The sequence below is a fragment of the Gavialis gangeticus genome, unplaced genomic scaffold (genome assembly GCF_001723915.1).
Source record: "Gavialis gangeticus isolate Ggan-Ray unplaced genomic scaffold, GavGan_comp1, whole genome shotgun sequence".
In the NCBI taxonomy this organism is placed as follows: Eukaryota; Metazoa; Chordata; order Crocodylia; family Gavialidae; genus Gavialis; species Gavialis gangeticus.
The window spans coordinates 131739141-131752451 of NW_017729024.1; the positions used below are offsets into that span (position 1 = coordinate 131739141).

A 13311-nucleotide genomic window follows, 5' to 3' on the forward strand; every position below is an offset into this window, starting at 1 on the left:
TAGCTATAGCCAACTTTAAAAAAAAAACAACCCTTTCCTGGATTACATACATTCCCTTTCCGTGGACAGATGTTTTTCCACCTGTCTGTTCTCATTAGTTTTGTCAAATCACAGTATCCTCATTACAGCTGTTCTCTACTACAGTTTCATTTTTTTAGATCATTCATTTTTCTATCTAAATATTTTGGAAGACAAAATACTAAGGACCCGACCATCTGATGTCTCAAGATCTCAGGTACTCTTTACAAGAATGGAGATATTCACCAACATATCCTGGCCAAACGTTAATAAGTAATACATCTTGGCAGTTTACATGGGAAAATATTCTTTGATTTCTTTCTTAAATGCTGCTGTTAAACAATTTGGGATTTCAGAGGTGATTCAGAGCAATACGTCAGGGGAAAACCTGCTGTTCTTAAGTGCATGTCAGCTGATTTTCTGTAACTTTTTTGTCTGTCTACTACTATCCCAAAGTAAGTGAAGCCAAACCATAGTAATTAACTCTCTTTCATTAAGGGGAGGTTCCATTAAACTTCCCCTTACTTCAGTATAGAAGGACACAGTCAAAACAGTTATAGCAGATCTGCTGTACTCTGCAGTAGACCTCCCTGTCTCACAGTTTAAAATGGTATAATTATTCATCTAGGTCCTCTGGAAATAATTTGGCCTCCTTTTGAGTACACACAAATGTAAAATCAATAACATAAGTTACTTGAGTTACTACTGTATCTGCAGCCCCTAGCAGACTTTACACTTAGGACATGATTAACCAGTTACTTAATCAAGTCATAAGGAGTAACCCAGCCACATGTTCATGCAATTAATAGTAATAAAACAGGGAATATATGGAATAACTGTAGCTGTTTCTTATTGTGCTGTAAATTGAACATGTGGCTGCTGCACTCCTGCAGCTGGGAGTGCTGATCAGAAAACTGGTGTCCCAGCTGTAGGCATGCCAGGCACCTGCTTGCTAACTTGCTGGTGCCAGGGAGAGCCTGGGATCATGAACTTAGGCATGCCATACCTACTGTGTGGCATGTCAGGATGCACAATTGATGGGAGGAGTCAGTGACTTCAAAGGTATTTTCCCAACTTTCACCTGCAAGGATTCTATCTTTTCAGTATTAAAGCTTATACAACAGCACAGTCTCTTTGAGATAACTCTGAAAAGACTTGTTGGAAACATCTATACTATTAGAATCATCCACATGAATTATATAATGCAGTTGTGGTTGCTGTAAGCTATTTTATTACTAAGAGTCATGAAGTCATAGAGAAGTAGGGCTGGAAGGGACCACCAGAGGTCATCTAGTCCAACCCCCTGCCTCAGGCAGGATCATCCCTGTCCAAATCCCATCCAAGGCTTGGATTCCTAAACATGGCTGTATTGCAGATGATGCTAATGGAGTACACAGGGTATGAGGGGTGCAATCATGCCAACAGCCATGCTAGCTCCTGAACGGGAAGCAGTGTAACCATGTTTTTACAGTGCTGCACACAGGCCAGTTTTCTCTCTTAGCAGAGCTAATCACTCTACTCAGTATTGGTGAGACTGCAGCTGGAGTACTGCGTCCAGTACTGGGTACAACACTTCAACAAGGACACGCTAAAACTCGAGAGAGTCCAGAGAAGGGCTACCTGTATGATCAGAGACTTGAATGGCAAGCCATAAGAGGAAAGGCTGAGGGACCTGGGACTCTTCAGCCTGAAAAAGAGAAGGCTGATAGGGGACTTGATAGTGGCTTACCACTACATCCAGGGCTCAGTAAACAACTGTTCACCAGGGCACCCTTGGGGAAAATCAGGAGTAATGGCCACAAACTCCTGGAAGACCATTTCAGGCTCTACATTAGGAAAAAACTTCTTCACAACTAGGGTGTCCAGACTGTGGAATAAACTCCCTCCAGAGGTGGTGCAATCACCTACCCTGGAAATCTTCAAGAGGAGACTGAACAGCCACCTTGCTGGGGTCACCTGACTCCCAGTTATCTTTCCTGCCTGGTGCAGGGGCACTAGACCTGATGATCCCCCGAGGTCCCTTCCAGCCTCACAATCTATGAATAAGCCTGTTGGCAGTGCTATGACTACTGTACATTGCTTCCAGTCCAGGAGCTAACAAATATAGTGCTTCTAAAGCCATGGACAGATGTTAATAGATTTATAGACATTAGGGATGGAAGGGACCTCATGAGATCATTGGGTCCAGCCCCCTGCCCAAGGGGCAGGGAGTCAGCTGGGGTCAGATCACTCCAGCAGGATAAGCATCCAAGCATTTCTTAAAGGTATCCAGAATTAAGAGCAAGGCAAGATGGGATCTAATGCACAATCCCAACAATTGCCACACCTGCAGGTCAGAAGACAAATGTGGGATCAAGCATCAGATCCCATCACGCCATATTGCTGGCAGTCCCCCTGCACAGGCAATTTTCACCCCCATGCCTGGAAGCCCCCATCAGTTGATCAGAGCTTCCAGCCCCCAAAGCTCACCATGCACTCCTGCAGCTGAAAGCTCCAATTGCTGATGGGGCTCCCAGCCATGGGAGCACATGGTATGTCTTCATGGGTGAGAACTGCAATCAGGTAACAGTACTCCCAGCCGGGGCAGCACATAGCATGCCTCTGCAGCTCAGATCTCTGATGGCTAGAAACCTCATCAGTGATTGGAGCTTTCAGTCACCAGGCAGGGGGACACAGCTGGGAGCCCCAAACAGCTGACCAGTGCTCCCAGCCTCTGGAGCACATGGGAGGCTGGGAGCACCAGTCACACATTCAGTTAAAGGCATGATAAGAACAAAGTTCATGTATTTTGTGTAATACATTTGTAATACTTTGAATAAAGTTCAAGTATCATGTACATGTATTTTGTGTAATAACTTTTTTGCTTATTCTTGGTTTTATCTCACCGTTAATTGCATGAACATGTAGCCAGGTCTCTACTTAAGATGTGATTAGCCAGGTAGTCACATGCTAGGTGTAACATGCATCAGATACCTAAATATGGCAGTTCCTTGTGCCCTATGAATGATTCCTACTGGGGTGAATAAAAGAATGGAGGGTGTATGTGCTCTGCTGGGTGGAGGAGCATGCATCCTATGGGGTGAGGCACCAAGAGGAAGCACACTCTATAAAGCGTGGCTATATCGGGCGCACATTTTTCACAGTACAGCTCTGTCCATAAGTATCTAAAAGCTGACATGAATCATGTCATGATTTTTTTACTGTCTTCTTTAATTTCTGCAAACATTTCCCACTCATGTTTTTACTTTCTAAAACCAGTTGCTAGTGGCTCATGTGTTTGCAGCACAATAATACAGGCTAATAGGCATTTAGTTGAAACGATTATATTGAAAGAATAGCTATGACATTTTTAAACACAAAAAAGAATTTCATATATTTCTGAGTATCATTTGGCTGCGGATAAAATGTTACTGATTTCAAGAATGCTATTTATGGCAGCAAGAACCTGATGACCTGCTTTAGGATTAAATCACTTTCAGAAGGCGTTGCTTTATTTTTGCAATACTGATATATGGCTTTGTCTGATTTGGGAATATAACTATTTTAGGATTCTAGATGTGATTATTTGCATAAAATAAAAACTAAGGTTATCCAAATCCATCTCTATAGGATTCTTCAGTAATTCTTAAAAGCCTTTTTATATGTTGAATTTCTTAGTTCACTTCCAATTGTACTGTACCTATCAATGCATCAACATTCCTATGAATACAGGCATGTCTTTCAGCATATACAGACCTTGCAGATATGACTACATCTTTACAACAATTCTGTAATAATTGAACAGCATAGTAAACTGAATTTTACAGAAAAAAGCATCATGTCAAGGGATGAAATATGACACCTGCTTCTTTAGAAAAAAACCTGTTCAATTAATGAGTAAATGCGATATACTATAATGACAGATTTGCACCCTATGCAGCCCTGAAGCTTTTACTGCTGTTGCATAGAGTGTCACTCAGGATTTCAGATGCCTAGAAACTGCTGGCACATGATCCAGAATCTAGAGTTACTGCATAAGGCTAAAAACAGACTGCCAGTGGGCATGTCTGCATATGCTAATTACTCAAAGTAGGCTTACTGTGCAGTAAAAATACTGTGCAGTAAGCCTGCCTGGGAACATGTCTGCACGTGCTCCCTCTTGGGAGCAGATTTGCTCCATTGGGAGCAGCCCGGTACAGGGCTGCTCCTGCCCTGCTCTGCCCCCCTGCAGCAGGCAGAGAGAGCTCCAGGCTCCCTCTGGGTGCCAGCCTGGGGACTGGCAGGGAGCACAGGGCCAGTCCCCATGTACACAGGGCCAGGAGAGCTCTGCTGGCTGCAGCAGGAGCTGTCTCCTGGCCCCATACACATCGGGAGAGGTCCTGATGTGCACAGGGCTGGGAGACAGCTGCTGCTGCAGAGCTCTCCTGCCCCGTGTACATGGGGACAAACCCTGTGCCCAGCGAAGCTTCCCCATGCAGCCTGGGGCTGACCACAAACTGTCCCATTCTGGGGCAGGTCCCAATCAGTTCCAGGCTGCAAGGAGAGCGTGCCTAGAATGGGACAATTCCCAGCCAGCCCTGGCTGGGAACTGTCACTACTCGACTCAGCTTCCAGCTTCTGTGTGGAGCTGAGAGCTGAACAGTGCCAGGATGGGGGGAAGATCAGGGCAGAGAGCTACCCCATCCTAGTGCTGCTCAGCTCCCAGCTTCTGGGAGAAACTGGGAGCTGAGCAGTGCCAGGACTAGGGGAGTTCCCTGTCCCCTGTGGCCACCTAGTGTAGGGGCTGACAGAGAGCAAATCTGCTGTTGGCCAGAGTCTACACAGGCAGTACTGCACAACATCTACTGCATAGTTAGTTTACTACCTGTATTTATGGGTAGTAACTAACTGCCAAGTAGACTAATTTACTGTGTAATAAATGTGTGCAGAAGTAGACGGTGCCGCCTTACTGCACAATAGCTTAGTCTACTGTGCAATAAAACATCTCATTTAGACACACCGAGGTTATCCCAGGACAAAGACTTTATCCTGAGATCCTACAGACACAAACTCTCTTCCACATGAACACTTTGCCACAGGACAATCAAGGCTAATTCAAGTCAATTGCAATTCAGACTGTGTGACTGTCCCAGGCCTGTTTTGATAGGAGTCAAAAGCCAGGACAAGAAGCCCTGGATTAAACAAATCATCTGTTTTTAACCTAAGAGAGAACTGAGAGTGACAACTTTGACACCTTTGATCCTCAGCTTCAGTAATGAGCAGGCACCTATTTAATTCATAATTTCAACCACTTTTGTCTCGGTATCACAGTGGGATGTGCTCATGAAGGCTGCTGGAAAATCACCAAGTTCTGCTTCTGCAAGTACAACTGATCAGCACTTCATAACATGAAAGTCATCTTCTTGTGAACTTCTTCCATTTTGTCTTCTCCTTATGACAGGCTGCTTTGCCTTGCAGCTCCACAGCAACCTCATTGATGCAAATGTAGCAAAAGTGCTAGCGAATCATGAAGAGGTGGCCCTTACAAAGTCGTAGGCCACAATCTGACATGGATGACAACTAGAGCTAGGGAAATATTTCATAACAACCTCCCTACTCATTTGCATGTCATTTGCATGCATATCATTCACATGTTGTCTATTCAGAAGACTATGGTCCTCCACCAACAAGTTCTTAGTGAGGAATCCTCAGCTCAGCTGACCGGTAATTCAGATTCATGATGAGACTAGAAAACGTTGAGTATTTCCTATACACTGGAAACCATTTCTCGCAGAAGACTAACATCGATGAAGAAATCTAACACTGCCTCAAATGTGCAAGTGCAGCACTCGGATGCCTGAGGAAATGGGTGTTCAAAGATCACAACATCAGATACAAAACCAAGCTGGAGGTTTATCAGGCAGTTGTAATCCCCATCTTACTGTACAGAGCTGAACATGGACAACATACAGAAGACACCTCAAGTTGTTAAAAGTACCATAAATGCTGCCTGTGGAAGATCCTTTGAATCCAATGGAAAGATACTGTCTTTTAGCCAACATTAGCATCCACTTGCAAGCAAACACTATGAGCATCAAGGTGATGATCATTCATCATCAACTTTGCTGGACTGGCCACATCATCTGAATGTCCAACTCCAGACTCCCAAAGCAAATTTTATTCCCCTGGCTTAGTCAAGGCATATGCTCAGGAGGAGGGCAGAGGAAGTACTTCAGGGACATCTTCAAGGCCAATTTGAAAAAATGCAACATCAACATCATCTCATAGGAAACTATCACCCAGGACCACCCTAAATGAAGGAAGAGTCTGCTGCAAGGATTACAGTACTTTGACACCTTACAACAACAATAGATGAAAAAGTGGAAAAACAAAAGAAAGAGTGTCATGGACCAAATCAAGAATTCAGAGCTACCCATCGCACACAGAACCACATGCCCAAGCTGCAGCAGAGTCTGTCAAACCTGGATCAGTCTTGTCAGCCATCTTCAGACCAACAGATAAGACAATCATGAAAGACAATCATCCTTGGCTGCAGGGGAATGCCAATGAAAAAGACAAGTGCTGTTATTTTGGGGGGGGCGACGTTTTTACAGATTTGTTTGCTACTAAAATTGCTCTGACGATGTTTTGGTCAATATATTTCAGTCTATAGCTCACTCATGTATGGAATGCTGAGAATATTAGAATATTTATTATTCCTGATTCAGTATTTGAGCTGTGAGATCAGATATCTATAATGCATGGTATTGTTTCTATTTCCTAATCCGATAACTTGACATTTATCAAAAACTTGTGTTTTTACCTGAGAAGAATTTCATTTCTTTATGATTTTATATTTAAACAATTCTTAACTGAAAATATGAAATTTACTTTCTCTGTGTATATCTATGCCAAAACCTTTTATGAAAAGCAAATAAAATGGAATCCCAACTTTTCATTAGAAGTTGCAGGTATGTTCATGAATTCTTTTTATTACTCTCCATTCAAAGACCCCCTCAAAAATAGCGGTAGCACAAGAAATTGCAATGTACTTACTTCCCAATTTGGGAACAGGAAATAAATAATAGGTGACCATGTTAGTCATACTGCTTAATGCTCTACTGGAAGGAATTTGGTACCTTGATGAGTACGATATAAGAAATAAAAAACTATGGAGAATAGAAAAATATCTCTAGAAAAAGCAGACTGTTGCTTTCTATGCTCCCTTCTCTTGCTGTACATAGCAATAGGCTTCTTCCATAACTTCCTCTTAGTCCACATAGCTAGGAACAGACATTACATATGAACCGATTTAAGTGATCAGAAACTGGTTTAAAACTGTAACAGAACAGACGTTCAGTGCACATAGACCATTTTGAAAATGGCTGAAACTAGTTTGGGATAAACTTGGTTGAATGTAGTAGTATCAGACTTAGCTTATTTGGGTCAAACCGGTTTATGTAAAGTCTGTCCCAGACCCCTTCCTGGTTTATGTTAAATCAGAATCCTCCAGCTGGGATCCCAGATGCTTTGCAACTCTGGGCAGGGCTCTGCTATCTGCCCTAGCCCAGTGGTCTCCAAAGTGGGGTACGTGCACCCCAGGGGGTGCACAAGACGATCCACTGGTGTGTAGGAAGAAAATATTAGAGCTTCTATTTCTATTTCTATTTATATAAATATACATATATTGGGTGTGCGTGCTCAAAAATTTTTTAGTGATAGGGGTGCGCAATCAAAAAAGTTTGGAGACCACTGCTCTAGCCCACCAGGGCTGGCCCCTCCCCTCTGCTCCCTGGCTGCAGCTCCATCAGAGACTCCATGTATAGCAGAGTCTGCCTGGCTTCCTCCTGCTCCCCACCCTCACCCTCACCACTCCCTGCTCAAGCAGGGATTCCTCCCTCCCCTCTGCCTTACACAGACAGAGCTCACCATTAGCTAGCATACCACATGCTGCCTACAGTCTGTGCTGTGAGAGACAGGACAAAGGCAAACAGGACAGGGCTTTTTGGAGCAAATCAACAGGTAGCTGGTAAAGTCCCTCCATCCCTTGCAAAAATAGTTTAAGAAGAGCTTGAACTAATAGAGAGAGGCTTGAACTAATAGAAAGAGGCTTTTGTTTTCTTGATGGCCTGATAAACACTGAGTTAGGTGTGATAAACACTGTGCTATCAACTCCCTGCTGCACTTGTGAGGAGCAGGGAGAGAAGGACAACCCCTCCCTAATCAGAGCATCCTGTGGGGGCCTGGCCACATCCTTCCCTCAGCTCAGCACCATGGAAGGGAAGGGAGGGCTGCTCTAGCTCCCCCAAGCATCTAGCCTGAGCCACTGCAGGCATGTGCCTGTATTGCTTCAGTTCAGAGCAGATGTCTTTGCAGTTACAAACCAGTTTAGCCTAGCCAGGCTGCAAAGATTGAATCGACTCAGGCTCAGGCTTTTTGAATGTCTGTCCCTAGCCCGTAAGAGAAGACTGCAAATCTAAGGTTACAAATCTAATGGTGTATGAGACTTTACCTTATCTCATCCAGTGTCTTCTATAGATGCTGACAGAGAAAATATTTAGCCATGGAGTGCACATGATTCTGTGTACCAAGAAATTATTTCCCTTAACATCAACGTGGCAGGTGTCAGCAGGTAACAGTGCTACATATATTTTTCCAAATTATTTTTCTTAAGGTAAAAGTAAATGTCCAGTCTTTAAATAACATGTTGAGCTACTGGGAGTTTCTATTTGGCAAAGTTCCATGTTGAGGCACTGGCTGCTTGATGAGAAGCTGTGCAAGCACAGGGCTGTGCGCCATTTATCTTGGTCTCTGCTAAGAGTCAGTTCTTGAGGTAGTGATGCTCTCTGGAATATAGTCATTTGTGCTAGGCTAAGATTCCTACAGTAGAGACTGCTAAAATGTTCTTTTGGGATGCCTCTGTGTCAGGACAGAACCAATGTATAAATCAACTAAGTGAAAATGTATAAATCAAATAAGTGACACTTCGACTATACCCACATTCTGCACCCCTACTCTGCTCCCCTGGAAAGTGACATGCAAGAACTCAGACATCTGCCATTGGGGAGATATTAGAATAGGGGGCTCTTTGTGAAAGAAGCAGCAAAAATATTTGCGTTCAACTTTTAAAAACAAGCTCTTACAACTCTCATATTAGCATGTCCTCTTAAATGAATGTTTGCAGTAAATATTTGATAACAGATTCACTCTAGAAATGAAAATTAGAGTTTAAACAAGTCCAAACTATTTTAGTACCATCACACTGCTATAATAAATGTTAATAGTTAATTATTCTCACTTTGATAACACCATCCAATCAAGAATATCAAAAGGGTTAACCAATATTTGTTTCCACTTTACAGATAGGGAAACTGGAATACAGGCAGTTTAAGTCACTTTTCAAAGGTCACACTACGAGTCTATCCCAAAAACAGGATCAGAACCCAGTGCCAAGCTCTTATTTTGTATTTAAATAAATAAATAGTTTTCTCAGAAGCCCTGGGGATAGGACTAACAACAATTTTACTCTATTGTCAGATATGAACAGTCATCTGAAATCTGGTTCCATATTCAAGACCTTATAAATTAACAAAATGGCTCTTACTGCATGCCAAGTAGATCCAGCGGTGAGTTCAGATTTCTCCAGTAGAACAACGTCTTTCATGCCAGCCTTGGCCAGATGGTAGGCTAGACTCACACCAACACAACCACCTCCGATGATCACTGTCTCTGCTGTATCTTTCCATCTTTCTCCCAAGGAAGAAGATGGCTTTTCTTTTCTAAGGGGAAAAAACCCCATCACAAACAGGACACTTGATCTTTTCTCTGTCTTTTTGTACTATGTTTGTTGTGGAACCTATAGCCTGGAGTCCTGTTTCATGGCTGGGACTCCGAGGTTCCAAGATAATACAAATAATTAATGAAAATAAATGGTCTTTTACATTCTCACCTGATTTTAATATGTAAAATATTAACTTCAAAGATCTGCCTTTAAAGCAATTGTCCTTAGAACTTCTTATCCATATTCAATAGTAAAAACCAGAAAAATCAAACTGTTTCCACTCACAACTCTTGTCCAGTATTAAATCTTGGACAAATGTATCTCTTCAGGTCAGTACCCTATGTCTCAGGTAGTAAAGGCTGACTTCACCACTGCAGTGACTGCTTCCAAATTTGTCTTTTCAAAATCACTACTGTATATATAAATAATGTATTTTTTAAAACCACTGGTTTATACAAAAGTGTTTCAGATAGTAATGGCAATTTTGAAATAAAACCAGCTTGTGTGCAATGATAATGTACAATTTTTACACAGTTGTAAACAGTGGGTGCATTCGACAATGCTGTCATTGGTGTTCCCTGGTGCTATATAGTTTCCCACAGCGCAGGCAGCCAGTTTGCTGTTACTTTCTGAAACCCCCGTGTATATGTTTTTAAAAAAAAGCAAATATTGAAGGCAAGATATATTTTTGACAAGTGCTATGAACACTGGTTTACAAGGTTTAAATTAATGTCATGGAACTCAAGTTTCTTTTGATATACTCTAATTTGCTGAAATTAAAAAGTTAAGGAGACCTTGCTAATATATGTTAAAGTAAGGCTTCCTCCAATGCCTTGTAGCTACCTCGTTCTCCTCCAAGGCAGCCACTCTTGGTCAGTTTATGCTCTTAACTGCTACTTTCCTCCAGTTTTAAACCCAGCTCGTCTTCATGCTGCTTATCCCCTTCCCACATGCTGTGGCCACCAACGTTTATCTTCAGGGCCCACTGAAGTGCTTCTCTTTCATTTTGCCTTCCTTTCCCTTCCTCCATCAAACCCTCTTCACCGTACTTAGCTAAGCTGCACATACCAGCAGCCTGCCCTGTATCTCTTTCTCCTAATCCCCAGTCAGCCTATCCTAATTTATGGAAGTTTGGGATATATAAGAAATAAAGCAATAACAGTGTAACTGTAAGTGGCAGAGGGAGATGAAGAATGATTATTCAGTCATCAAATAAGTTCAAAGGAGGCCACAGATTCTCTTCAACCAGTCCTGCTCATGCATACATGAATTCTACTTTTGAGATTATACATTTTCTGAGTTGAGTGTGGTGCTGAGTAAAGGTTTGTTGGATATTTGTGCTGTCTTTGTGAAACAAAGGTAAATCAAATGCAGAATTTATTTTTTTCACATTCCCTTTGATGAAATCAAACCTGGCTGGCACATCTTTTCTCAAACAGATTACCAGGGCCCATTGATGCGCCTTTCCTGTGTATTTATCTTGTTTGCTGACAATACAGTTAAAGCAGTAGTCAGAGTAGATTTGCCCTGTACAGACTAACTAAATCAGAGTTGGATAGCATAAGCTTTCATAAGCTATAGGTTTACTTCATCACTCAGATCAGTGGTGCTTAACCTTTTGGCCCCATGGGCCAGAAACGTGGCACAGGGCCGGTCCCAAGGACCAGGCCAAATCAGACCCTGCAGGCCAGGATTGGGCCCCAGGGTGCCACAACACCTCCACCATGCCCTATGTGCTAGGATTGGACTCTGGGGCCCTGCACTGCCTCTGCCTGTTCCTGCATGCTGGCATTGAGCACCAGGGCCCCACACTGCTCTGTATAGCCCTGTGTGCTGGAACTGGGCTCCCCATGCTCTGCACACATGATCTAGCACACTGGGCCACAGCCCACAGGGTCCTCCCCACACAGCACCGGGGGCTGTATCTGGCCTGTGGGCTGGGGGTTGAGTATTCTTGACTTAGAGCAGTAGTTTTCAACTTTAGGATTGAGACACCCCTCATTAGACTCAGGACACCCCTCAAAAAATTCCCACTTTTCATTTTCACTTGTTTTTTGACTACAGAAAAATAATAGAGCAATTTTTCTGCTGCAAAGAACTGAGAAAATCCACAATAGGTCAGAATGCTTTTAACACTATGAATTCCTATTCACAACTTCTGGGTTTATCTTATGAATCATGTTTGTACACCTAACAGTGTGTGGCACCCTGGAAGGGATCTCAAGGAACCCCAGGGTGCTGCAACACCCTGGTTGAGAATTAATTGCTGCCTTAAAGCATAACAGAAATTACGGACAGAAGAGACCAAGACCAGACCATCCAGTCATCTTTCCCTACTGAGAAACATGGTGTTTCTGCTCTGCTCATTGATGGAAACTTTGGATCTATGTACAGCAAAGACCTTCCACATGGAAGCTCTTTCACCTGCCTTCATCTAAGAATCTTCTGCCTTGTGACACTACACCCAAAATAACAAGGCAGGACAGAAGAGACCCCAGGACGTGCAGTTCATTGGCCAGCATGGAGGCAGAATCAGTGCACCCAGACCAGTGGTTGTCAACCTTTATAGACTCAAAAAATGCCAGGTCTTTGTTTTCATTCGTTTTTATGACTGTGGTCAACAAAGGGGACACAGGACCAGTTTTTCTGCTGCAAGGAACTGAGAGGGCAGAATGTACCGGGCACTGCGGATTCCTTCTTGGAATCTCTGGGCTTTTCTTGTGAATCGTGGTTGCGGATCCGGGGTGGATGCACTGATGCACTTGTACCCCCCTTTGATTCCTGCTCCACCCAAAGTTTAAAATCAATGGCCCACCAGTGGCAGTGGCATCTCTAGTCAGCCACTGCTACAGGAATCACTTGACTGCATGGCTCATTATCATCTACCTGATCCCTTCTAAACTCATCATTCCCCCATTATTAACAGCCCTCCCTTCTTTTTAACAGTTTTGATGATCCTCCCATCGAAGTTGCCTTTGCTCTGCAACTCGGTGCTCTGTGAGTTGCTCCTGGCCAGGGTGCTCCTATGCCACAGCCCAGCAGATTCTGTAACTCATTCCAGTGAAGTGACACTGGTGTTTGCTTCCCTCTTGAACTGTCTAATGCAGCCCTAGGCGCCCGGCCTGTTAGCACAGCTTCTAGTTTATTTTTAACTGGGGAAAAATAGGCTTTCTTGCGTGATGCCCCTCGGCCCCCATGCCCCTGTTTCCAGCACCCAGGGCCCCTTGCAGCTGCACCCCTGCCAGCACCAGCCTTGTGCAGAACCTGGGGGCACCCTGGGCAGGATCTCAAGGCACCCCCGGGGGTTGGGGGCCCTGGTTGAGGAACACTGGTGGTGCTCCACCTTTTTCTCCAGCTGCCGGATGGGCAGTGTCCGGCTGCCCTGCCCGTGGGCTCCAGGCCGTAGCCCAATCCAGGTGCGTGTGGGCCCCATCCAGCCGCACCGAGCGGGCCGCCTGGCCCCATTCAGCACATGCGGGGAGGGGCCGTGCCCCGGCTCTAGCCGGGCCCCAGGCTGAGTCCCCGCAAGCCCCGCGCCGCTGGCACTCACCCCC

The 13311-nt window shown here is 44.0% G+C and overlaps 1 protein-coding gene across 1 annotated transcript in view; it reads right to left on the reverse strand.

Moving 5' to 3' along the window:
• Nucleotides 1-9790, reverse strand: part of DMGDH (dimethylglycine dehydrogenase) — a 101085-nt gene extending 91295 nt beyond the window's left edge. Inside the window, exon 1 of the mRNA XM_019517737.1 lies at nucleotides 9581-9790. Within this exon, the coding sequence (XP_019373282.1) occupies nucleotides 9581-9775 (195 nt within the window). The 5' untranslated portion in view covers nucleotides 9776-9790. The remainder of the gene's footprint in view (nucleotides 1-9580) is intronic.
• Between the last annotated feature and the right edge of the window lie 3521 nt (nucleotides 9791-13311).